Below are 27,348 nucleotides of genomic sequence, written 5' to 3'. Positions count from 1 at the left end.
TCAATATGCTTTCATTGTCCTCAGGAGTGAGAAACAATAAAAGTATTACTAATTATAAATCACAGACAGTTAATAAGACATAGTCTATCTCTAATTTAAAACCTCAAGTCGGGCCAAAGTTTTAGTGGTCTAGCTAAATGAATTTAAGTACACGACGTAACGAATACACGCATTGTTTTAGAGACACAATGCCAATATGCAAACAAAAAGAGTTGATGCATAAAAACAAGAGTTACTGCAGCAACTTTTAGATTTCCAAAAATTGAATTAGTTTTTATGTTTGTTGTATTTTTCAGCAACAAATTACCATCAAAAAGTAATTTGAAAAATCATATTTTTTTCAAGACGCATCTGAACTAGGACGTGGATATAATGGTTTAATACCGGGCCTACTGTAATACCATTTTGCCCCTAAGATACAACAACAGATTTCATATCTTTATTATAAAAGGGTTAGTGTCTGTTAACAAAACTTTAAGAAAAGTTTTTACTTTTTAAAAAAAGAGAGGAGGGTTTACACTGCTTTTACTAATTCTTTTTGGTAGGTGGTTTTATGTGTAACAGGATTTATTTATTTAAACAACAAAACATACCCTGTGTACTACGGTACAAAGATTGTTTGTTGAAAAAATGTGTTGTAACTAGGATTTTTTAATATAATCAACAAAAATCATACAGTAATTATAATAATAATTTATTTTTACTTAAGAAAAGTTTTCACATTTAAAAAAAAGAGAGCGGGCTATACACTGCTGTTATTAATTTTGTTGGTAGGAATATTATGTAACCAGGATTTATTTATTTAAACAATAAAACATACCCTGTACTATAGTACAAAGATTTTTTGTTGAAAATGTGTTGTAACTAGGATTTTGTAAATGACCAACAAAAACATACAGTATTTATTAATTTATTTTTATTTTAAAAAGTTTTCCCTCTGCTTTTTTGTAAGGGCTTGGGACCTTCAAATACAAAGAGCAATGATTTGAGAGTAAATTAATGTTAATCATTTAAAAAGTAATTATAATAATAAACTTGAATTATTTTCTTACAAATTACAGAATTCACTACTTTAATCATTGCTCTTTGCATTCGGCAGCATTAAAAACTTTTTTATAGTGTTGTGCAGTGACTGGACATCAATTCCGCAGAATCGATTCCAAGTTTTGATGGCATTTCCTCCACCAAGGGTATTACAGACACGATATACCCAAATTCGGGTGTACGGGGGACACCCATTCCAGGTTTTTATACACCGCCCAGTATTCGGTGTTGGCGATCACTGGCTGTACTGTCCTACACCCGAAGATGCCACGCCACAGTAGCAACAAAGTTGGCCAGACACTCGGCTAAAATCTGTCACATACACACACTATTTCCGCAAAGTCAGAATTGATTTCTTCTGCTGTTTACGGAGGCGACGTTGAGCAGCCATAGCAGTTTTCCACTCTTCCATGGTTTGATTTGACTTAGCAGCACAATACCAAGTCCCGTAATACTGAGCGTGGTTTTCCATCAGTCTCGGTTGTTTGCACTGAGAACACACACTCACTGATGTTCTTTGACTTGTTTACCTTCAGCTATTCTGTTCGCTGCTTGTTTCCTGTAGTGGGCGACGCTTCTAGATATCGGTCTCTCTACAGGAAGGCTGCTGCTGCTACTGGCTGCAGGGGCAGATGACGTAGAAGGTAGTGGTGGTATTGCCATCTTGCCCGGTGGAACTGGAATTGACGTTTTGTTCCTTACTGTCGCTTGCCCGGCAGTGCTCTCTGGCAGGACGAATGTGAATGTTGGAGTGGCCGTCAACGTGTATAGCACTGCTGGCTTGATCAAAGGTTCGGGCAAGGCTCTAGAGGTGACAAGCTTGGGTTTTGTTGCAGATATGCCAGATTCCAAGACTTGCCGCTCTTGCTTCTTTGTTCTGTTGTACCTGTTGAAAATAAGCAAAATAATTGAAAATGAGATTGTATTTATAGCAAAAACAGCACCACCACAGAAACAGAAAGAAAGAAACTTACCACTGTATCAGTGTGGTACGGTTTATTTCCATCAACTGAAGCGGAGAAAACGACGAAAGGTGTCCGTTCGTTAACACTTTGCGACGGATGTTCTTGTATCCCTTGACGATAAGGGGCCAGCGCTGCAATCGGTTGCCTCCGACTGAGATGACGGTAGATGGGTAGGCTTCACACAGCTTTGTTATAAGGCACTCCATGTACCGATTACAGTCTGGCCATTGGGCTGGTCCGGTGTTTTGACCCAAGAAGCATCTGTAACATTTAAAAAGAATATTGTATTAACATTTTGATTAAATTAATATCAACTCGCATCCACCACATCAACCAACAAATTGAACAAAAAGTAGGAAACTGTCTTACCGTCTAGTGCTTTCGACACCTGGGATTACAGTCGTTTTACTCCTTTTGAACTCGCCCTTGGACAGGTAATCTTGATGATGTGATTGGCGTTTGATGATTTTGTCATAAGGGTCGAGGTTGTTCCATAGCTTTGTAATTTGCTCGGCTTGAGTTTTACTTATGACACCACTGTCTTCTTTGAACTGGAATAGACAGTTGGCCAGGGCTTCTACCTTTGCATACCCTGAGATGTTGTCCGGTCCTGCAGAATCCTCGAGCTCCTATAATTGTTTTGAATGTGAATTTAATTTTTTTAAATGTTTTCCGTATATTTATGACACTCAAAGGGAAGAGGGAAAAACAAAAAAAATGGAAATCTTCATAGCTTTTAATTCATTAAAAGTATCCAATTGATTAAAGCTATTAGAATTCTATTTGTAGTATATAAACATTATCAAACAATATAACATAAGCTAAAATGAAATATATATATATATATATATATATATATATATATAAATCAATGATGTTGCGTAGTATATATATATATATACGGGCAGTTTAGAATTAATGTTCTTTGCCTCTTGTGTTTATATATATATATATATAATTTTTAATTGTTATGTATGTAGTGTATCAAACGACACATCTCCAATGGCATGTATGTATTTTGTATGTAATTGGACAATAAAAGATTTTTGAATTTGAATTTTGAATATGTAAATAAATAGGTGCAAATGTTGTATCCTTAAAAAATGAAGAGACCAAAAAAAATATATATATACACAATATAATAATATTGATTAAAAAAACTACTTACAGTGTCGATAGGAGCTGCGTCTTCTTCAGCATCACTACCATCATGTGATGATGGAGGCTGCTGCAGGATCGGCGAGGGTTGCCTAACTTTCGGAGGCGCACGATGATGATGCCCACTCAATCGGCGAAGTGATGGAGGTTCGTAGTCCGGTTGAGTTTTGTCATCATACCCTACATCAACATCGAAAGTGTACACTTCTTCGTCGAAGTCTGCATCGTCACATTCATCATCTGAAAAGTGAGTGCGGAACCATTTGACAGAGGGCACTGAGATCATTTCTGATACCTGGTCGAATTTTGGTGCAGTAATAAGAACACTGTCAATGTCATGAGCATCACAGAACGTCTTGCAATCTTGCATATAGAGAGCCACTCTCTCGTTCCACCGTCTTACATGTTGCTCCAAGACTTGTTGGCGAAGCTGCGAAGGGTTGTTACCGATTCCGAGGTACTTGAGGAGCTGCACCAGCCGGATGTCGCATGCTAGGTGGTACGAAAGCACAGCGGGGAACTGGAGTCGATGTGGTAAATCAAGTTGTTCCAATATGTTGTTGCTCCAGCCGATTTGTTTTGCGTGGCAATTAGGACACTCCAGGTACTCCGTTGCGAGTATGTAGTGGCAGTCTAAGTCCAGGACCAGACGAACGTGTCTGTAGAGACCGGCAGATGTGAGTGGGCGGTTCTTGCATCCTGGTCGAGTGCAGACTAGCTTGATTAGCCAGATCTTGTGGGGCATCCAAAGAAGGAGACGATGACCGAAGTAGCTTCTGGGTTTTGGTATGTTCTTGCAGAGCGGATCCGGTTGTGGTGGGTCGAACCACATTTGCTTGAGTTTGGTAGAATCCAACTCTGCAATCCCCTTCTTTGATTCCTTGAATAAGGCTTTGGAAATCCACTCTTGGTCAATCTCGGATAAAGTCTGTTTCCATCCTTCTGGTACAAGGCAGTCTGAAATAAAATTGGACACTACAATTTCTACAATAAAATCAAATAAATCCTTTAACCAAATTAAAAAACATTAAATGGCCAGCCAGCAACTGAAGTATACACTAATTATACATTAAACTGAATTTTTGGTTTCAAAATAAACAAAATATAAATAAATAATTACCTTGCCCCTTTGACCAAGAGACTGTCGTGGGCATAGTATTAGCAGGTTCTGTGAATGCACTTGGTTGGGCTAGGTTAATCAATTTGTCAAAGAAATGTGTTAATAACATTAATAAATCTACAGAAATACCTGTTCTTTACACAGATAGCATTTTTTATATTTACACAAAAATACATGTAGCAGTATATATAATGCATCAGTAGCAGCAGAATGTTAATAAAGGTGCAGGTAAAGCTTACAGTGAATAATGAAAAAAAAACAAAACAAAAACATCTTCAGACAAGATGAACACATGACAAAACAAGTATAAATACATACATGAGAAAACAAGTAAACATACATAACATGAGAAATGATGTAAATCAACAGTAGTTTTTAACACCGTAGGCCTAATAGCATGTTGTTTTTAATTTGTTTTTTATTGAATGCATAAAGTACTTTAATGAATAAATCAAAAGAAAATAAAAAACACGACAAGTAGACAGGGTTTTGTCTAACTACAAGAGATACTGCAAACAAAGCATATTTTATATTATTTTCTGCCACATATACTTACCAATGCAAAGTACACTATAAATATAGTAAAAAAAACAATTCAAATTATTAATTAACAAAAAATGGACTAAAAAAGTTAATTAAAACAAAAAATTAGAAAAAAAAATTACCTGGTGCATCAGTGGATGGTGGCTGACAAAAAGCATCAAAGACGTCCCTACCAGCAATCAACTGATCATCTGAAAAATCCTCAACTGATTTACCAATAGGTTGGGTTTGACTCTGAGAATGTGATGTCTGATGTCTAGTTGGTCGGGTTCTCGTTAGGTTAGTTAATGTAGCAACTTTTCTCAGTTTCCAAAAATGTAATAGTTTTTGGTTTGTTGTATTTTTCAGCAACAAATTAGCATAAAAAAGTAATTTAAAAAATAAGATTTTTTCCAGACGAATCTGAACTAGGACGTGAATATAATGGTTTAATACCAGACCTACTGTAATACCATTTTACCCCAAGATATAACAACAGATTTCATCTCTTTATTATAAAAGTATTATTGTTGATATAGGTTTGCGGTACACGTATATTAGTTATGAAAAGAACTGTTGAGTTTCTCGACGTTTCGATCAATATGCTTTCATCGTCCTCAGGAGTGAGAAACAATAAAAGTATTACTAATTATAAATCACAGACAGTTAATAAGACATAGTCTACCTCTAATTTAAAACCTCAAGTCGGGCCAAAGTTTTAGTGGTCTAGCTAAATGAATTTAAGTACACGACGTAACGAATACACCCATTGTTTTAGGAAAAACACGACGCCAATATGCAAACAAAAGAATTGATGAATAAAAACAAAAGAATTTAAATACAAGTGGTGCAGCTTTGTACTACGTTGCTTTTGTGTCAATTTTCTATTCATATTTAAATGAAATCTTTTAAAAGACAGTAAATATAAGACGTATAAATAATATATATTAATAAATCATCATTATTATTATTAGATGTAATATACACTAAATTTATGAGGCGATAAGCTTATGGGAAATTGCACAACGATTTATTTAATGTGTTTTTACCTAGGAGACTCGCGTTCACCCGAATTCACATTTGTATATTTGAAAGTAAAATTTGTTAACGGGTATATAGATGTCCTTATTTCTGGTAGAAATGTACTCGCTTAGGCAGTACATATATTAAAATTGGAACGATACAGAGAAGATTAGCATGGCCCCTGCGCAAGGATGACACGCAAAATCGTGAAGCGTTCCATATTTTTAATTTTCAAAAATAATATATTAATTTTTTTTTCTTGAAAAATTGAGCAAAAACTGATATAAAATTGTTTTGTAGCAGGGAATCATCACATCATTGTTAAAACGGTTATTATTATGAGTTTTATACTAATATATTCGTTAAATATCAATTGATTAATCTATCTGTGCTAAATTTAGGATAAAAAGATGAAGTTTGTTTGTTATACAGTTCTTAAATTTTGTTTACGGTGTTTGAAGCTAAATTATAGAATTAAAAAACTTTTGAATGTTTAAACCAACATTTAATTAAAGAATATCATATTTTAATTAATAAAAATTAATAACGATTAGAAATTATTCCAAATATCGACGTAAAAATAATGATTATTACAGCATTACCATTTCCACAAAGATTATAAACAAGTTTTCTACTAATAGAGGGCGGGCTATAGATTTATAGAGATCGACTCTGGGCTTTCAGAATCTCTAGCTTTGTTGTAAAAATAATACTCAAATAATAATCAAAAACTGGACTGATTCTGTAACCAACTGATATAGATTATATATATCCTAATATAAATACATATTTATTATATTAGTGTAAAATTTTTTTACGTCTTTTTGTAATTCGTTATTTTTGTTATAAATATACTAGCTTAGGTAGTCAGGCATTACAAACTTTCAATTTGGAACACTGTACAGAGAAGAATAGCATTTCCCCTCGCCAAATGAGAGAACTGGACTGATCCATTATTTAGCAGGTGTGTAGAGTAAATTACATCATTCTTAGCATGAATTAAGAATAAATATCCATTTATTCTTTTACAACATCAATAAAAAAATCACTCATTTAAATTAATATAGAATATATTCAGGAATATGTAGAATAATAACTGTTAACAAAAATTGTTTAATAATAATGGACCAATCCAAGATATTCTGAATTGACCAATCACCAGTTACTTTTAGTTACTGTAGCAACTTTTCTGAGTTTCCAAAAATGTAATAGTTTTTGGTTTGTTGTATTTTTCAGCAACAAATTAGCATAAAAAAGTAATTTGAAAAATCAGATTTTTCCAGACGAATCTGAACTAGGACGTGGATATAATGGTTTAATACCAGACCTACTGTAATACCATTTTACCCCAAGATATAACAACAGATTTCATCTCTTTATTATAAAAGTATTATTGTTGATATAAGTTTGCGGTACACGTATATTAGTTATGAAAAGAACTGTTAAGTTTCTCGACGTTTCGATCAATATGCTTTCATTGTCCTCAGGAGTGAGAAACAATAAAAGTATTACTAATTATAAATCACAGACAGTTAATAAGACATAGTCTATCTCTAATTTAAAACCTCAAGTCGGGCCAAAGTTTTAGTGGTCTAGCTAAATGAATTTAAGTACACGACGTAACGAATACACGCATTGTTTTAGAGACGCGACGCCAATATGCAAACAAAAAGAGTTGATGAATAAAAACAAAAGAATTTAAATACAAGTGGTGCAGCTTTGTACTACGTTGCTTTTGTGTCAATTTTCTATTCATATTTAAATGAAATCTTTTAAAAGACAGTAAATATAAGACGTATAAATAATACATATTAATAAATCATTATTATTATTATTAGATGTAATATAAACTAAATTTATGAGGCGATAAGCTCATGGGAAATTGCATAACGATTCATGTAATGTGTTTTTTACCTTGAAGACTCGCGTTCACCCGAATTCACATTTGTATATTTGAAAGTAAAATTGGTTAACGGGTATATATATGTCCTTATTTCTGGTATAAATGTACTCGCTTAGGCAGTACATATATTAAAATTGGAACGATACAGAGAAGATTAGCATGGCCCCTGCGCAAGGATGACACGCAAAATCGTGAAGCGTTCCATATTTTTAATTAAAAAAAATAATATATATTTTTTTTTTCCTCGAAAAATTGAGCAAAAACTAATATAAAATTGTTTTGTAGCAGGGACTCTTCACATCATGGTTAAAACGGATAGTATTATGGTTTTTATACTATATATTCGTTAAATATCAATAAGAGTAAATTGATTAATCTATCTGTGCTAAATTTAGGATAAAAAGATGAATTTTGTTTGTTGTACGGTTCTCAAATTGCGTTCACGGTGTTTGAAACTAAATTATAGAATTGTCACTAGTAGTGTTTCGTTAATTATTAGTAGAAATAATTGTGCCAGTCATAACATTGTTACATTTATGAGATACCAAACCAAGTTTCATGTGGGTTTTTTTGCGATACTGTTGCTGTCTCCTATTTACATATCATTGGCATACATGTTGGGAAAAAACTACTGAAAATATTACATTTCACACTTTTATTTCTCTGACAACCAAAATAAGCAATGTCGCCCTCTATATTTGTCCTCCGTTCTTACAATTTCCGTTTGCTCAAAATGTAAACAGTGTAGTTGTGAACATTTTACCGTCTGCTAGCAAGGTTTCTTGCCGGGAAAATTTGGAAACGTATTTTTATTGAATCATTTAATTACACCATTGTGATTTTCAAAGGTCACAGCTAATCTCTGTGGGAGTATTTATGTGAAATATGCATGAACTTAATGTAAGTATTTTTTATTTTTCGAGTGTAGTTGGTCGGGTTTTAAGTTAGGCTAAGTAAGCTGATTCTTATTTCGATTCCGTTACTGTCTTGGGGACTGGTATCCCAGCCGAAGATGGAATCGGTTGGGTGCTTGTGAACAATTTGGCTTAGGCCTAGGGCTTCGGAATGTCTCAGTAATAGTAGTGTAGAAGTTGGTGTTGGTAATGCTTTGTATTTTATTTTTATAGAAAAAGTGTAGTTAGAGGCTATACTATATAGTATAATTTGTTACTCTTAGTATTAGTATCAATTAATGCATTACAATAATAATAATATATTAAACAAGAACTGAATGGATTTCGAGGTTGGTAATGTTCCACACATAGGGCCTAGACATAAAATTATATACCTCCATAATTGCTGCTGGCAGACTATCCACGCTTTTTCATTTTTAAAAAGCCTTATTTTATGACAATGGTAAGAATAGAATGATACTCTCATTCAATAAACCAAACATGTGCCTTTCTCTAGTCAACCTTTGAATTAAACATTAAGAAGTTTGATCCTGACGTGAACAAAACACCGATTTTATAATAATTTTCACTAATAATATGCAATGATTTACATTTAAAGATAGGCACATTTATTTGTATTGGTAATGGGTTGTAGTTATAAATTTCAAATAGGTTTTTCAGTATAAAGATAATTTTCATAAAGAATATTAATTTTTACAGTTACTATTAATATTATACACATTATATAATTAAAAACTACTCTATATTAATTTATTGAGAATAATCCTATGCTACTGTATAATCCCATCACTAAAGCTCTGTCTACACTATCAAACTAGTTTGACTAAATAAGTGTGATGTGACCAAATATGGTCACATAAAGTTGAATTCGGACAAAATACTTTGATAAATTTCCATTGCAATATTAAGTGTCTTTCTCACCCCAAATTTCCAACCTAAGCTCATGTAACTACTTGTATAATCTTTCATTTGTTATATGACGTAAGAGTATTTTAAACCATTTCTGGTATAAATTCTTGCTATCCTGAACAATGATCGTTTTGTGGCATCTTGCATTTAGCCTAGCAGAGCCTGTTTTATTATCATTCAAGGTTTTGTAATATTAATAATCATAATTAGATACTGTTTTGCATGAGGCTGTTACAAATTAAACACTCAACAACTTATGAATGAATAATGGTAATTCATACAAACAATAGACCATTTGTTTACAGTAAGGCTAGCTACTGGTTTGAAATTCCTATAAATTTATTTTGTTTATACTTTTTATTGCCAATTCAATCTGAGTATAATCTATTAACTATAAACTTCGATGTTCCTTTTGAGTCCTTCGTTCTACCCCCACCACCACCTTCACATTTGTAAAGTATAAACTGTCTGTTTATATCCTCCATCCACATATTGACTATTGTTCCTAACATATGCTGAAGGAATTTTTAAAAAGCACAAAAAACCCGTAGGTCACCTCGTGTCATGGGTAAAACAATATATGGAATGGTATATTTTGAAGGCAGCCAAAATGGGTTACAAAATATACAGTATATATTGGAATATACTGTATAATATCCGCAAACGATCGAGATATTTATAAGGCAATAACGGTACAATATGTTATATTTTTATGAGACCCATTTCTGCTGCCAAAAAAATATATACAGTAACGGTATATTTCTGGCAGCAGAAACAGGGCCTATTAAGGGGACATATTATCTAACTCCTTAATAGAGATCCAATAATATCAAGATAATTTTGTAAAAAAAAATTACTAAAAATATATGTGATAGTACTTTTTTACAAGCTACAGATTTTCTTGAAGCCTACCCTTTAAATGCCAAAGTTATTAACATAAATGCAAATTATAATTCACCGTCTGGTTTTAAAATCTTCAAAACTGTATTATATTTATTGCTGTATAGAGTGAGTCAGTGGAATAAAATATTATCTTATTTTATGAACAATTTATCTGGAATATAATGAAATACATGAGCATGGCATGCTACACTTCTACGGTAAATGATATGTTTGCGCTTTGTCGCAATGTGTTTGATCTACGTCAAATTGTGCCTCTTGGTCTCGTATCTTGACATACTTATAATACATTGAATAGTATTGAGTCGTTTAATGCATTTTTCTTTTGCATTGATGACCATTACTCGTATTTGTCATAGTGTAAAAATAATTTATAATAATCTCTGAGGGATACTGTATGTTGTTATTGTGGTAATTTTAGAGTTGTAAACTGATCGTTGAAGAATTTTATTTGTGAATACTGTAGTAGAAAATGTTGATATCGTAGAAAAGATTTATGTTGTGGAAAATGCTGATTTTGTAAGTTCAAATGGTGATATCAAATATTGATGTCGTAGAAAATGTTCAATCATAGAAAATATCATGCTGCATTAATATTTATTGGTCGTTAGATAAATGTTTGTTGCTCATGTTAGTATTAACTGTATAATATTTGTTCAAATAGAAAACAAAAACAGACTAAAAAAAATGCATAATGTTTTTAGTATTCTATAGTACAGTAGTAGGGAAATGCTAGAAAAATGGTTTCTTCCTAAAGTGTGGACCCTTCTCATTTCCAATACTATCCCACACATTTTCTTGTCTTTATACAACAAAACTAAAATTGCATTTGTTGAATGTACTGTGATATATTCAATACTTGTACTATAGCTGAACTTTTTGCTTATTCAAACTATGATTATTTTTTGGACAGATTGAATGTGGGCTTTTTCTTTGAAACTTGTTTGAAACATAGCCCATTCATTTCAATTGAAGCTTGTACACTAAATAATTCTTAAAATTAATTAATTAACTTTAAGTAAATTACTGTAGATCTTTTCACCCACCAAGTTTAATTCAATTCAATTCAAAATTCTTTAATCATCCCACACGGGGCAATTCAAATAAAAAGGTCTGGATTAAAATGATCTTGCAAAATCGAGACCGTTGACAGATGCTGCAGTCCTAGAAAGCCCATCAGCCTTCATTAGAAAAGTTCATATTCATTTTGATTCGCTGTAACTGTATTTTTTCTTTATGTCTTATATGTGTAAACTGACTTTGGGGTTGGGTCAACTGGCTCAGCTACAGTGATTAAGTTCACTTAGGTTGACCTTGGTCTCCCCAATTTCAGTTCTTTTTTGTTATGTATATACTCAAATAGACCAAATAAATAATGAAATGTAATGAAAATGAAATGAAAGCGACGCCCATGAGGCATGAGCTCGAAATCACTGAACAAGGCATGGTTAATATTTTTTAGAATAGCTCTACTTTTATAGTATCAATCTCTTTTTGTAGGTAATAGACCAGTCGGATCTGGAGGCAGGTGTCACTTTTCTGCAGAATTTTCTAAACCAACTTTTTCTAATGCATTTTTTGACGTAGATTACGAATCTGGTTGTTGATCGGACTGATGTGGGGGCTTTTTAAAGATATAAACGTTTAAAATCTTGATTTTTGAAAGCCGAAATTAATCAAAATAATACAAATTTAGACAATAGAGGGCGCAATTTCTACATAATTATGAGTAAAGTTGGATTAAAAAAGACTCGTTGCTGTTAATTTTATTCACGTAAATGTAAAGATAATTTATAAATCGGATCGGTTTTATATGCTGAAATTGTTTTAGTAATACACTGTGTAGTATAAAGTTAGTTAGAACTTTTCATTTTCGCGTTTTCAGCGATCAAAAATGATATTGTCTAGGCCCGAATATGAATGCTTGCAGCGTACGACGTATGTAAACAAGAAACGTTTAAACCGCGATGACCGCATACAAAGTCTGCTCAAGTGAATAGTGGGTAGGCTTTTACTAGCCTAGCGTATTATGACCGTAGTATGCATGAAACATCTTTCTCTTAGCTTATTTTGCATGCAACGCTAGCAATGCATACTTTACTTTAATAACATGGGTACTATTGTTTTTAAAGTTTTTTTTCCCGATTTTTAGGTGATGTAGAACTTATTATACTGACAGGCCTCTATTCTAGAGTAGGCTACTGTAACTAAACTAGCTTAGCTAGCTATCGTCATAGTAGATTTGAGCAGCATGCATGATAATAGTTGTATTGTGGTGTCGTGGGTGTAGTCTTACAGCTAAAATAAAACATTTATTTTAGTGTAGGCCTAGGCAATGCCTAACTATATAGATAGTAAATACTGTATAAATAAATCTAGGAAATGCTGTGTACTACTACCCGTATATTCAGCTGATTATAACATACATTCAGCAGTCCTATCAAGTATCAACCAACAATTTCTTACAGGTGACATAACAATTGTTTAGGCGGAAACATGGTGAAAATACTACAACGATATTGAATGTATTATTCATTACGAAAGCTGCATCTAGCATGAACATATTTCCTCTCTGACTGAGATCACGTTTAAAACAATAATAGAAAACAAGGTTGCCCTAAAGAACTAGCTGGAGAAAATCACATAAAAAAATGTTTCTCTGTCCCTGAACCAACATAATTCCAATAAACATGGCTATATCATACCAAAAATAAACAGCCAGCATCATGTAATAATTATGGTTTAAAATGTCAAAGACCAACTGATGAATGTGGAATTTGCGTGTATGGTGGTTTGATTCCGTAATACTGTATTTTGATGATGGCAACTATTGCATTTTCTATGTATATGTACAGGCGCGTAGCAAGGGAGGGGGGGGGGGGGTTATGGTTAGGGCGAACCCCCATCCCCGACATGCCCAATACCTCACCCTCATCTCTGAAAATCCTCCAAATACGTGCCCCACACAGTACAAAAGGTTAAATTGAAAAATTCGTAAACTCGTTCGTGAATAACTCGATACTTTCTTCGCTGTATGAGCGTATGTCGAGCGATACGTGTCTGTAAATTGCTAAAGAGTTGCAAATGAATTGCCGATTTTCACTTGAAATCCCTGGATGTAACATGATATTGATGCGTGTATCGTACTCATAAGCTGGGGCACAAACGATTCGTACAAAGGACACCGCCAGACAACCGTGTACCTATATTGTTTAGATCACGGCAGTCAGCATGCATAAAGTACAGTATACCGTAAATCTTCTAATTGTAACCCTGGGTTATTATATTATTCTTTGATTGTTTTTTAGGGTGGGTTACTATTAGAAGGGGGATTACTATTAGAGCTCACAGCTCATAGTAAAATAATAACTAACTAACTTATAAACTCAAAAACACTCAATCCTCCCCCACACCCGAGATCAACATGCATTATCTCCTTATTACTATTAGAGTAGTGGGTTATTATTATAGATTGACTATTGACTGGGTTACGCTATTATTATTAAAAGGAGGGTTACTATTATTAGAGTGTGGGTTACTATTAGAAGATTGATTAATATTTAATTTCCTCAAATTGCTATAAATAAATATAGGTAGAGCTATAATAAGCATTGAATTTGCCTTCTCACACAAAGTGCTTTTTCGAGGATTCCCCTGGACGTACGTTCACATTGAACTTGAACGCAAAACTAAATACCGAGTGAATGATAAAAAAAAGTACGAATACGATCGTTTTGCTCATTGGTAGCATGCTGCATGAGAGTGTCTTTTGCGACCAATTAGAGGTGCCATTTATTATGAATGTTATGTGCGAGAGTACCGGCCATCTAGGGGTGTCATTTAACCAAATTCGCTTCGCCCCTCCAGATTTAGGATGGCTTTTAAGTAAGGGTAGAATTAAACGACATTACAAACTTATCAGATTAACATAATTCGTTTTTGCTGTAGCATACGTCGATACACAGTGCACGACGTAACCGTCGGTAAAATTCGCCTGGAAAGTAATACTACGACACATTTTGGTCCCTGGATGGAATATGATATTACGCGTCTGGACCCAACGTTGAACGATTCGTACAAAGGGACACCGCCAGACAAGTGCGTACCTATTGTTTAGTAGTTGGATCGCTGGCAATAATGAAGGCATATAAAGTGCATTAATAGCCCTCTGACGTACTCGCGGTCAATGGAACGTCACGGTTTTCTAGGCGCTAAAGCTATGAGGTCAACGCGAACGATTTTTACTGTATTCCCCGACTCGACAAAAAGTACCTGTGTTCCCAGACAGAGGATGGGGGATAGGCTCCCCGACGAGGGGATAGAGCCCACGCAGCCCATCCCATCCCCCACTCACCTATTCGGATACACAGTTGATGATTTTAACCTGGATGTTTTACTATTTTTATGAGATTTAAAACTTTTTTCTTAGAATATGCCAATTGCGCATTCTTTTGACATCATACTTTACTATCTTATGACGTCATAGGTACGTTATATGGTAATTTAAATATTAATTGGAAAGTTTAATACCACATTTATATAGCAACTATTCTGAATTTATGCTAATTAACCTTTTTTATGTCTGACCTTATCATGTTCATTTCAACAGAAAAAATTTTAGAAAATTGTTTTCCTGTGGTTTCTACATTTTTTTGAACATAGGATAATGTCATTTAAGCAGTTATAACATAATATATGACATCACAACTACCTTATGACGTCATAGTTACGTCATATGGTAATTTAAATATGCTAATTTGAAAGTTTAATGTCACATTTATATTTAGTCGTAATGCACTTAGGTGGTCTAAAACCAACCGTTGAGGAGATACGGGAACTTCAAATGGTAAATGGCGGCCATTTTGAATTTATGCTAATTAACCCACTTCCCGATGTCCGATTTCGGTAAACTTTGGATATGATGTTTATTTGGACCATATCAACTAGACAACAAAATTCTGTTGCATTTAACATATCTAAACGATTTCCTCTTCATAAAATGACTTATTTGACCTAATTTGACCTTTGACCCTTCATATCTCGAAAACGCCCCCTCCCCGTTGCGATCAACATTCATATTCGTATTCTACAGCCAAAACTACCCCAGAAAAAATAGATGAAGTAAATTCTGCAAAAAGTGACACCTATACCTCAAATACGACTGGTCTATAACTCAATATGCATGCACTTTTGTCAAAGATATGTTCACGAATATTTCCCATGTTGAACTCGTATAACTACAGCAATTTCAGTTTAAACATAGTAGCGTGGGCCTAATAGCTCATTATAACCCATCTATGATCATTGAACTAACACGGTAAACAGGAATATTCCATTTTTAAATTAGTAACTGTAGGCTACTTGCCGTAATCAAACTGGCGTGGGATTATTGGAGTATAGTTACTGGTACACTAGCTGTTTGTCATTGTGTGGGTTGTGATGTTTATGCGAAATCAAAAGTAGTGATTTAAATTGATTAATTAAATGATACATGCCTGTGACAACTAGAGTACAAGAGTATAGTGCTTATTGTGAAATTTATCTGTGGTGATTTGACATTTTACTACCTTCTACTGTACTGTGATCTATAGGTTGTAGGTTCGAGTCAGGCCAGAGGAAGTTTTATTTGGTGGATGCGTTGATTTTCAGTTTAGTGTTTAAAACTAAAGGTAAACTGTTAATTTGTCAAAATTATCCTTAACATCTAAGTTTAAAATGTATCTAGTGATATTTATACCGCCATCTGTGGTCTAGAGGTTATAGGTTCGAGTCTGACCAGGGAAAGTTGATTTTCTCAATTTTTTATTTTAAATCTTAGAATTGTAACCGTATTTCTACTTACATGTAATATCAAAATTATTATTTATTATAAATGTACAGTAGAACTCCTCCTTTCAGATACCATATTAAGGGACACACCCCTATTAAGGGACACACCCCTATTCAGAGGACATCCCTATTAAGGGAGACACCCCTATTTAGAGGACACCCCTATTCAGTGGATACCCCTATTTAGAGGACACCCCTACTGTATTCAGTGGACACCCCTATTAAGGCAGACACCCTATTCACAGGACACCCCTATTCAGTGGACACCCCTATTAAGGAAGACACCCTATTCACAGGACACCCCTATTCAGTGGACACCCCTATTAAGGCAGACACCCTATTCACAGGACACCCCTATTCAGTGGACACCCCTATTAAGGCAGACACCCTATTCACAGGACACCCCTATTCAGTGGACACCCCTATTAAGGCAGACACCTTATTCACAGGACACTCCTATTCAGTGGACACCCCTATTAAGGCAGACACCTTGGAGACCCGTTTTAAGGTAGACACTCCTATGGTACATTGTATTCAGGGGAAACTTTTATATGAAAAGAATGAAATTCAATATATATCACTACAGCCAACCTTTATTCAAGGGAAACCTCTATTATAGTATTAACATTTTCTTGTGTCCTGAACATGTCCTTGGGGTTTTACTGTACATTATATTAAATCTGACCAGTAAAGAATTCAGAAGCACAACATAAACCAACAGTTAAAACATTCATTGTTCACTTCAGTATAGCAACAGTGTATAAGGATGTACAGTGAACAACGCGATGATGTTACAATAACTTAATATGTGGCTTTGTAATCACCAATCAATTGCATCAATTGTAGCTTCTTGCCCGTGGCCAAATGATGATAATCTTGCAGATGGTATAATAATACAACATACAAAATTACAGGCTTTAACTTATAATATTGTGATTAGAATTAGTATGAACTGACGCTTATAGGTTATGGCAACAAGTTTTAAAAGCAGTTGAAGAAACATTTTATCTTGGATCAATGCAAACAGAGCTTTGAGTCTTTCCTATCCTTTATAATTACTGAATCTGAGACTATATTATACATTGCCGATATATATATCAATCTAATCAAATTTGAACCATACCATGAAATCTGCAGTGGTCTAATAGTTTAGTACATGTATGCATATCCAGCAGAAGAATCTAGGTTCGATTCTCGTTTGGGGTGGTTTATTCTATTCTCACAGATTTCCTTTTATATATATATTCCATTTATAATTTTTTTAAATTTCCAGTTAACTGCAATGTTTATAGTTTCTCTATGTCTGTTAAGTTATCATCATCACGACCGCTAAATGTCTTGCTACATAGCGCTCTTAACAAGACTTCTCCAATCAGAGTGATTATTGGCCAAAATGTGCATAGACTAATTCTGTATCTATGTTTCTTTTTGTATCATTTTCTATAATGTTATCCATGTGGTTTTGGGTCTTCCTCTTGGTCTCTTGACCTTTCTTATTGATCTGGATAGAGCTCTTTGCGATGGTATGGCACGCCAAGCTGTCATTTATTCAAGCAATAGAGATTATCTTAGTTTTAAATAGAGATAAATCTTACTTTTAAATATCTCTATCTTAGTTTAAAACTAAGATATCTTTATTTCCGAATAAATGACAGCTTGTCGTGCCATAGACATCAAGAGTCTAGACGAAGAAGGTGTCCACACCATGTCAAGCACTCTTTACCACTGTGCTCCACTTTTTCTCATTTATGCTGTTATATAATCTATATTTGTTACTATATTAGGCCATAGTTATAACATTGTAAAATATGTATTAATATTTTTGATATTAATATTCAATATTTAATAAAAACTGTAACACTTTAAAACATTCACCATTACTATTTCCTGTCTATTGTAAAAAATATATATTTAAATATTTTATATTTTCGCAATGCTGTGTGTAATGCTATATAAAATGCTGGATAATAAGATAATAAAAAAATAATCACTTGTCCAAAAAACACTAAATCCTCTTGGACTGTTCTATTTTATTCAGAGGGAGTTTGCATTTTAATGAATGATACTGTAGTATAGGAATATAGATTTTTTAAGTTCATCGTTGGTAACTACAGTTAATAAAAAATGTCTCTCTATAGTCAGGCATGCCAGATACTATTTCTTGTATAAGAGGTAAAAAAAAAATCAAATGTGAGTCGTCGATAAGTTGACAGGGTTAGGATATTTAAAGTATTTAAGGCATTAAAATATTGTAAATTTGTAAATACATTCATAAATTACATATTCCTGATAAAATTATTATTATCTTATGTTCTTAAAACAAATGATTTTTCAAACAAATATAATTACTAGATTTAGAAACTCCATTCTATGCAGCCTAAACTATCGCAAGTTACACCCGTGGTATAGGGCTTCTTGTGTGATCAGTTAACCCTTGAATACTTCTGTGTCGTTAAACGCAATATAATTCTGATAGTACCTCTGATAACCCCCAATAAGTACATCATAGATTTCAGAATATAACATTAAATCAGTTGGTTAATTGATGTATTTGTTGTGTGTTTGAACTGAGAACAAGCTAAACCGCAATGTAACTTCAACACACCACAATTTATACTCCGAAAAAGAGCATGTGCCTTTGTAAACATAGTTAAATAATATTAATATATGTGTCAGTTTGTGGTAGATATTAAATTATTGATTATGAATATATTATCAAATTAATGTTGGCTGACATCCAAGATAGTTCAGTAACCTTTAATACAGATAAAATTACACAGCATATGCTCCTTGTCAATATGGCCTATTGTTGCGTATTCATTTTTATTGGTTATCACATAATTGATGGTAAGAATAAAAAAAATGTCACTGGTACGTTGAGTCATTATGCCGCAAAATATGCTTGTTAAGTGTGGCAAAGCTGATGTAGAGTTTGTCTGCTTTCTACTCTAATGTGATGAGCCCATATACGGACATGATGTTGTCATATCACTACCATATTTGGGCATGTCACTACCATATTTGGGCACATCACACTTTTTTGTGTTTGATAGTGTACACATAGCTTTAATACAGCTGGTATGCAATGATATTATAATGTCAATATTGTAAGTGTAAATATATTTTGTAGCACTTGATTGTCTGTTATTAAAGTAAATATAGCAAAGTGTAAATATAATTTGTGCACTCAATTGTCTGTTTAATAGTTTTAAAGTACCGTAATAAATTTATTGAATTTCTAAATTATTCTCCTTCGCTGAACAAATTAAAGGCAGTAATTATGCGATTTCAAGATTTCTTAGAACGGATAGCCAGAACTAAAACAAGTGAATACATTAGGCCTAAAAAAGTTGTAAATTCATCAAAATAAATAGGCCTATAGGGTTGCCCAGATTTTGTTTTATTTGATTTTGTGTAATTCTTCTATTTAAAAATACATGTATATTACTGGATCAAAACAGAACATTGCTTTAAAAAAATTACTAATATTTTCAACAAATTATTTTATATTTAAAAACAAAATTTAAATCCGACCCAAGATTTTCTCAAATTATAAAAAAAGACGAAAGCTTACTCTATTTGGATAAACCAATAACAGCCTTTGCCTTCAATAATATTGATAAAAATAAATACAGATTTGTTGAACATCCCTATCTGCTAATGGTACAGTCCATGAACCTTAGCATTTATAGTAGGTTTTCTTTCCATTTAAATTTAAGTTCTTTACAGTAATGTTATTAAAATATTCATTTGAAAGAAAATTTATATCGAAAATGAGTTAATATATGCAAATGACGTTGTTCTGCGGCTGTATGCGAAAAACTGTCAGAAGAAAGCCGGTGGATTGTTTCAATGTTGACGTTAATGGCGTGTCCCATATGTTAATAGTCGTTGATCGCAAGTCAATGAATTGGTTAATTTGCAATTCACATCTGTGACTGCAGTGGTTTAATTTCATGGTCTAAAATTGTATTTTCATGATTCTTTTGTTCTCTTTTTCTTTAGCTGTAACTTGTCTAAATTAAAAACATTTAAGGGATAAATTTTAAATAGAAATCAAATTAGAAATGTGTTTTTCTTCTGGTTTTTGGTGATTGCTTGTTTGATGATAAATTAATTTAATGAAGGCCTACTGTAGGAATTAATCAATATGAAATCCTGTAGTATTTTAGATAAAAATTATTTATTATTTCTTGATTACAAGGATCTCAAATTCTTTTCTACTGAATTGAAAAGTATGTGGCTTGCCAGAATTGAGTGGTCAAATGATTTAGGCATGAGTGACACAAACAACGGCAGAGGTTCAAGTCTCTCCTCGACCCTACTGTAGTTCTGATGGTAGAACAAGTCTTCTTGAACAATGACTTAAAACTAAAGGTCCAGTGTACACATCTGGCTTATGTGCACTTTAAAGAACCCAGTGCATCTTTCACAAAAGTAGAGGTTACTGTACCCTGGAGTCTACTGTATTTCGGGCACTGTTGTGGATAGACGAATGAGTGCCGTCCACATGAAGTACAAATACAGATAAAAACAAAACAAAAAACACAATTATTTTGTATGGTAACAGGGAATAGCCCTATAAATCCCTAATCCTGAGGGGTCCCTTGCGAGTTGTATAGAGTACATTTTGATTTAAAATACAATATATTGTGAAGCCCTTTGATAACTCACTGATTTCTCTTTATTTTACAGATAATGTTGAAATAGCCAACACTTGGAAATTGAAATATAAACTTTTAAATATGTATGACAAAGTTGCACCTGACTGCAATGAGTCGAACAGTTCACGGTCAACAGGACCGTTGTCGCTTCCGCACTTATCCAAAAGTTCCCGGAGTTCCAGTTCTCCGGAGTTACGGTTTTCACCGGAAGTTACAACGAATCCTTTGATGCCTGCTCCAACGGAGACAACACCGCCACCACCTCAAACCAACTGCTCAACGTCTAGCAGTGCACATCAAATGCATGAGCCTTTAAAACGAACTTCAACTTCGTCGGGGACGGACAAAAAATATGACCTTCGTTGTTGCACGCTTCCTGTTTGTATTGTGACTCTTCAGATTCTATTAGGATTTATAATTACGACTTTTGGAATTGTCATGTTGCTAATGACGCCCTCTATAAAACACAGAGATGCACCTTATTGGGCCGGAGTCCTGGTAAGTACTGTAGTTATGTTTTTTGTTTTGTTTTAAATGATGGATGCGCATACTGTACAGTGTACTGTTACAGTAGCTAAAGTACTGTATGCATATTTAATAATAATAATAATAAACAGTATTTATATAGCGCCTAATGGATCACTGACCCCTCTAGGTGCTTTACATTAGACCTTAACTAATGGTAATAAACTATCCCCCGCCGGACACCATTCCGGTATTTCTTAGTCGAGGTTTCGGGGATGGAGACAATCAATAATGTGAAAAAAAAATGTAATCTATATATAAATTATGGTTAATTCTGACGTAGGCGAGCACAATGCAAAAACTTCGGTACAAATCTCCGCCTTGGATACCTACCTTATCTATCTCAGATGTACCGCGAAACGTAGATTTGATAACATTAGTTTTCACATCGACGCTATTGTTCCACTTTTGTCTTTTACAACGACAAAATTTAGCGTTAAACCTATCGAAATTTGTGGATATGCTTAACTAAGGTAAAACTATCCCCCCCCCCCCCCCCCCCCCCGGACACCATCCCGGTATTTGTGAACCCATATCAATTAATTAATTTATACAGCAGTATTTCATAAAGATTCAAGGGCTTAGATGTACAATACAGTAACTAAAGTAAAAATGTGATGTTTCTAATCTGTAGCCTACCGCTACCTGGATAAACCAACATTGGCCTTTAATGTTCCCTCTGAAAGAAAAACAACTTAAAAAATTTTTGAACTTCCCTCTAATAAGTGGTATTGTCCGTAGACCAATCATGTTGGCGACCACCTTTATTAACAATTTTAATCAGATAAAATGACTTTTTATATGATTATGAAATTGCGTTTTCAAAAAACATTATCATGTATTAACGAGAGATTATACTCAGAAATGGCATTTATAATCAACTCAATCCTCGGAAGTTGACGCGTACTTATGTAACGACGTTGGCTAAGTAACTTGTTATAATTATGTCTCACAGGCATATTTCTAATTGAAGATTTGTATAATTTACATTCGTACAATTTAATTTTCTTGAGGTCAATCATTGATATTGATTTGTGTATGTAGATATAGTTTATAGGTAATTAAATGGTAGTTGGCTCAATTATTTTGGCTTTGTGCAGAGGAAGTGTTTGTAAATTTAACAATCTAATTGTAATAATCTGTTTCTGAAAATGTTTGTAGACGTTATGCTACTGTAGATAGTAATACTCAACACTATTGCAGCATAAAACAGAAATGTTAAGTTTTATCCAGAATATTTGGTTCAATATGAATTTTGAGTAGAAAATGGAAAAGGAAAACATAGTTTTGTAGTGCGTTTTTTGCTGTACACTGATATGCTTCCTAGCAATCAAGTGTACTGTAGTATTTGACATGTTATACCGGTGACAAGGTTCCCCAACGATTATTTTGGGTCCTTTTATAGTTTTATTAATATTTATCTTCTAGATCTTCTGGATAGATTCAATAAATGATGTGTCCCACTGGTTGTATTGGTGGTGATACAATTCAAATTCAATTAACTTCAAACTTTATGCACCTCCCTTTAGGAGAAATGAATAAAACAGTAAATTGTACAATTTAAAAAACACATTGATTTGATTTAAAATTGTGAAAAATTGCAGATTTAACACTATCACAAACACCATAATTGACACACAGTAAGCTTGTTTCTTAAATAAATTCGTGGGATCACAAACTGTATTTATATCATCTATATGCAAAACATACCCGGATAAACCAACATTTAGCCTCTCTCTTATTTTCATTTAGATATTTTGGTCTTCTTGTAATGTACTGTAAATGTAAATTCTGGATTTGTTCTGTAGAACATGTACTGTAATACTTTAGGTGATTACTTAGGTGATACTGGACGCAGGACTAAAGTCCTCTATATCCAGATCCAATTGGTCCAATCCTGGTATTTTGAATCCTTAACTTGTGATCGTATATTACTGGTTGATTCCGCCAGAATTTGTCCAGACTATTTTTAAAACTGTTTAGTGAGGTTGCTGTCACAACATGTTCATTACATTTACTGTAGTACAGTCAACTATCACAATTTACCGGACTGTGAAAACCGGAAACTCTCCCACTTGAAGTCCATACAGTTCCAAATTTATTTTTACTAAATAAAGACATTCCGAATACCAGACTTTCCGGAAAAATGTTTGGCTAGCCCAAAGGTGTCCATTATTGGGAGAGTTGACTGTATTGGGGTTTTATATAGGGAATTTAAGTTATAATGTACAGTGTTTAATAGCCTGTGTTTCTCTCGTATTTTGGTTTATTGATTACGCTTTGGTAGAGATCGACGATTCAATCTCATAATTGTACATTGACGTGTTGACACAAAGCCCCTTAGGATCAAGGACAAACGCTAAATGAAAATATTACAGTCATATGAAGCGTGATGATACAATTAATATACTAACCTGCAGTTATTAATATGTGAACCACTGCAGTTAATCAATCCAACACAGTAGGCCTACAGTACAATTTAGTACTATAAAACTAGTGGAGTCTATATCGTGCCTAGCTTACCTGTATAAACCGACAATAGCCCATGCTCTCCAGAGGGAGGGCTTTAGATACGAAAATGATGACGGTGGTACGTTGGTACGTTCCCACATGAGGGCGTGGTTGCGGACTGGTCCATTATAATACAGGGGTGTTCTAGGAACTTTTCACTTTCGTATCTAAAGCCCTCCCTCTGGAGAGCACGGGCTATTGTCGGGCTATTGTCGGTTTATACAGGTAAGCTAGCACTCATAGACTACTAACACCACTACTGGTTTGTGTAATTTATTAATCGTTTAATGTTTTGTCTAAAACGACAAACATAGTAACCACAGTATGTAGTTTAGTTGATTAGGAATCATGTCCAAATTAACTGCAAAAATGCAGTTAACTACCCTTTTACTGCAGTTAGTGTTGCTATATTATTATTTTTTTTGTGAACCAGACACCACTCACAGTTAATCAATACAACTACATGTACTGTACAGTATAGGCCTACATTTAGTAAAAACTACTAAACTGTAGTTGAATTTATTAACTGTTTTGTCTAAAATGACAAAGATAGTAACCACAGTATGCATTTGACTTCATTATGAATCATGTCAAAATTAACTGCAGTTTTGCAGTTAACTATCTTTTTTTACCGCAGTTGTTGAGTTACATACAAATGAGAACCAGGCTTTAAGCTCTGTCTACACTATCAAACTAGTTGGACAAAAACTATGTGCCCAAATATTGTAGTGAAGTGACCATCATCATACAGTATATGGGCACATTACATTTTTTGTCACATAAAGTGCAGGCAGAGTTTATTCAATATGATTGTACTGTAGTTATATTTATTGTATGTTGCCATTAGTACCAGCATAAGCAAATGTGGCTCTGTTAATTAACCACTTTTAGTTGAATGAAATGTGTGTATTGACACAATTCGGGCAAGCAAATAGTGTTGGTCATTATGTTGGCTTTTACCCATACCAGCTAATAGGCTAGCAAATATTTGCTCACATTGACGAATTGTAAAGAGGTACAGTACAGTATTAATGATATGACATTGGGTGTCTGAATGCACAGCCTATACTTTTTACACATCTTAACTTATATTAATCGGTACCGCTATTTAATTCCTTTAAGATATCCAAGGTTTTAGTACCTGATAGGGTCCAACACAAAGTGGTGCGGTTGTTGCACGAAAAGGGAACAATCCCCTGTGCAACCCATAGGATTGTTAAAGAGACCTCTGTGAAAAGGTGTTCAGGTTGAAACCTTACAGTAACTTACAGTAGTGCCACAATGGAAATAAGTTTGACCATTGGTTACTTTTATTGTGCTACCCTGAATTCATTCCTGTACTGTTTTTTAATGTTATATTGTGAATTCGAATAAAGGAAAAAAAACCATACTGGTGACTACGGTGCTGACACAACTAAACTGATTAGCTGCAACATTATGGGAGCTGCCCATGTTTTATCCAATAACTGGATAGTATAGCACTTATGTAATTAATATCAACAGACCTCTATTTAATTTATCAAAACCTATCAGTTCTGTAATTTAATGTCAAAATGAAGAAATTTATAATAATACTATAAAACTGTATAATATTAACAAGTAAATACCAAAGAATAATAAAATTAAAAGTACTGGTATGTATAATATATTAGATGAAAATGAACGTACTATGCATTTTTGAGAGCTTGATTTAATACAAGCCCAAAATATGTGATTATTATTTTCACTAGCCCATTATAGTATTATTATAGTCCATTATAGTATTATTATAGTCCATTATAGTATTATTAGGTCTGTTGTATTTTATATTGCTGATCATTTGTTGTTGTTGTTGTTACTATAGTTCCAAGTTGATCATGAATGTAAATATTATGTATGTATTGTTTTGCTTGTGTTTTTCTGCCAAGAAAACAATTATCATTATACTATGTATGAATTGAATCTAAATCTGAATTATAGTCGTTGTTATAGTCCAGTGCTAGTCCAGTGCTACAGTAGTATCTAAACTTGATGTACAAATGATTATCCAATAAATATAAAAATACAAATTATTATTGTGTGTATATAGTACAATAATGTTTAATTTGCAACACGGACAACAGCACAGTGTAGTTTATTTTAATATTATAATAGGGTGGCAATCTATCGTTTTCATCTAGCCAATTGTTATACTGTATATATCACCATTTCCTTATATTATGTGGGCAATATGCACAGCACGCATAATAGATTATAATTTTTGCATTAAAATTAAATTTAAAATGCTTGGAATGATTTTCTGCTGCTATAATATTTCCATGGGATTTTGTTGCATTACAAGAATAATGTAAATCCTTCGCATATGTTTAGATCGATAATATCTATGTATAGAATTTTCAATAGTCACAAACATTTGATATCCGTACAAGTTATTAAAGACAAACAAATTGTACAGGTAGTTACTGCAGTAATTGAGGTAAAATAGTGTTGGCAAGGCATATCTTTATGTCTATTTCATGCCTAGCTTGACCTGGAAAATCTGACAAAATGCCCTATTCTCCTCAAAAGAGCGAAATATACTCGAAAAGTAGAAAATTCATTGAACACCCCTCTCCATAATGGTACTGTACTACCAACACCATGTCTGGTTTGTGTCATTTCTTTATGTCTATTTCGTGTCCAGCTTACCTGGATAAACCGACAAATGCCCTATTCTCCTCGAAGAGCGAGATATACTTGAAAAGTAGAAAATTCGTTGAACACCTCTCTCTTCATAATTTTACTACCAGCACCATTTCTATAATTTCTTTATGTCTATTTTGTGCCTGCTTACCTGGATAAACGGACAAATGCTCTATTCTTCTCAAAGAGCGCGAGATATACGAAAAGTAGAAAATTCATTGAACACCCCTCTCCATAAATGGTACTACCAACACCATTTCTGGTTTGTGTAATTTCCTATTAAGATTGTCTCCAAGGGTCTTTAAGATAATTCATCAATATCATTTTTGGGTCGAATAGCAATTAGTTTATCGGCTGCGAGCAACCTCCCGGGGGCTGCAATTTTATAGCCATTGCCGCCGACACTGTGGCACAATTTCAGTAATTATTTTCAGAAGATTAACAACATGAGAGAAAATTCTTGTCGGGATTGATTTAGTCTACGATAATTATGCTGTAATTATGGTTGAGGTGTACTTTGATATGATTAAAGGGTGAAGTTACTGTATAGTATGCCATGCGAGAACACCTTGGCTGAGAATTAATGGAAAGTTGAAATCAAAATGATGATATTAAACGGTAAATTGTTGATTAAATACATTAGTTTTGCCTACTGCGGTGTATCACATGTACATCCCTTGAGTTCTCTGCTAAAATTTAC

General features: G+C 33.6%; 2 protein-coding genes and 2 non-coding genes across 5 annotated transcripts in view; 3 read left to right on the top strand and 1 right to left on the bottom strand.

Annotated features, from left to right (window-relative positions):
* Positions 1-1,102: 1,102 nt before the first annotated feature.
* LOC144855430 (uncharacterized) lies at positions 1,103-5,095 on the bottom strand. Its single transcript, XM_078713288.1, has 6 exons — positions 4,953-5,095; positions 4,288-4,356; positions 3,178-4,124; positions 2,379-2,638; positions 2,019-2,270; positions 1,103-1,930 (listed from the first exon to the last, which is right to left on the bottom strand). The coding sequence occupies exons 2-6, from the start codon at positions 4,319-4,321 to the stop codon at positions 1,549-1,551; spliced, it is 1,875 nt and encodes a 624-aa protein (XP_078569414.1). The 5' UTR covers positions 4,322-4,356; positions 4,953-5,095; the 3' UTR covers positions 1,103-1,548.
* Positions 5,096-5,951: 856 nt separating this feature from the next.
* On the top strand, positions 5,952-6,058 carry LOC144856605 (U6 spliceosomal RNA). Its single transcript, XR_013614950.1, has one exon. It is a non-coding gene; the product is annotated as a U6 spliceosomal RNA (small nuclear RNA).
* Positions 6,059-7,839: 1,781 nt separating this feature from the next.
* LOC144856604 (U6 spliceosomal RNA) lies at positions 7,840-7,946 on the top strand. The gene has a single exon (XR_013614949.1). It is a non-coding gene; the product is annotated as a U6 spliceosomal RNA (small nuclear RNA).
* Positions 7,947-8,522: 576 nt separating this feature from the next.
* Positions 8,523-27,348, top strand: part of LOC144855888 (sarcospan-like) — a 33,924-nt gene continuing 15,098 nt past the window's right edge. For both annotated transcript variants that reach the window (XR_013614871.1, XM_078713843.1), the window contains exons 1-2: positions 8,523-8,635; positions 20,983-21,449. Coding sequence is in view for 1 of the 2 variants with exons in the window: in XM_078713843.1 (XP_078569969.1) it covers positions 21,033-21,449 (417 nt within the window). In the remaining variant the exon portion in view is untranslated. The remainder of the gene's footprint in view (positions 8,636-20,982; positions 21,450-27,348) is intronic.

The sequence above is a fragment of the Antedon bifida genome, chromosome 11 (assembly GCF_963402885.1).
Source record: "Antedon bifida chromosome 11, ecAntBifi1.1, whole genome shotgun sequence".
NCBI lineage: Eukaryota > Metazoa > Echinodermata > Crinoidea > Comatulida > Antedonidae > Antedon > Antedon bifida.
The sequence above is the reverse complement of the archived record's forward strand: the minus strand, read 5'-3'. Positions and strand labels throughout refer to the sequence as shown.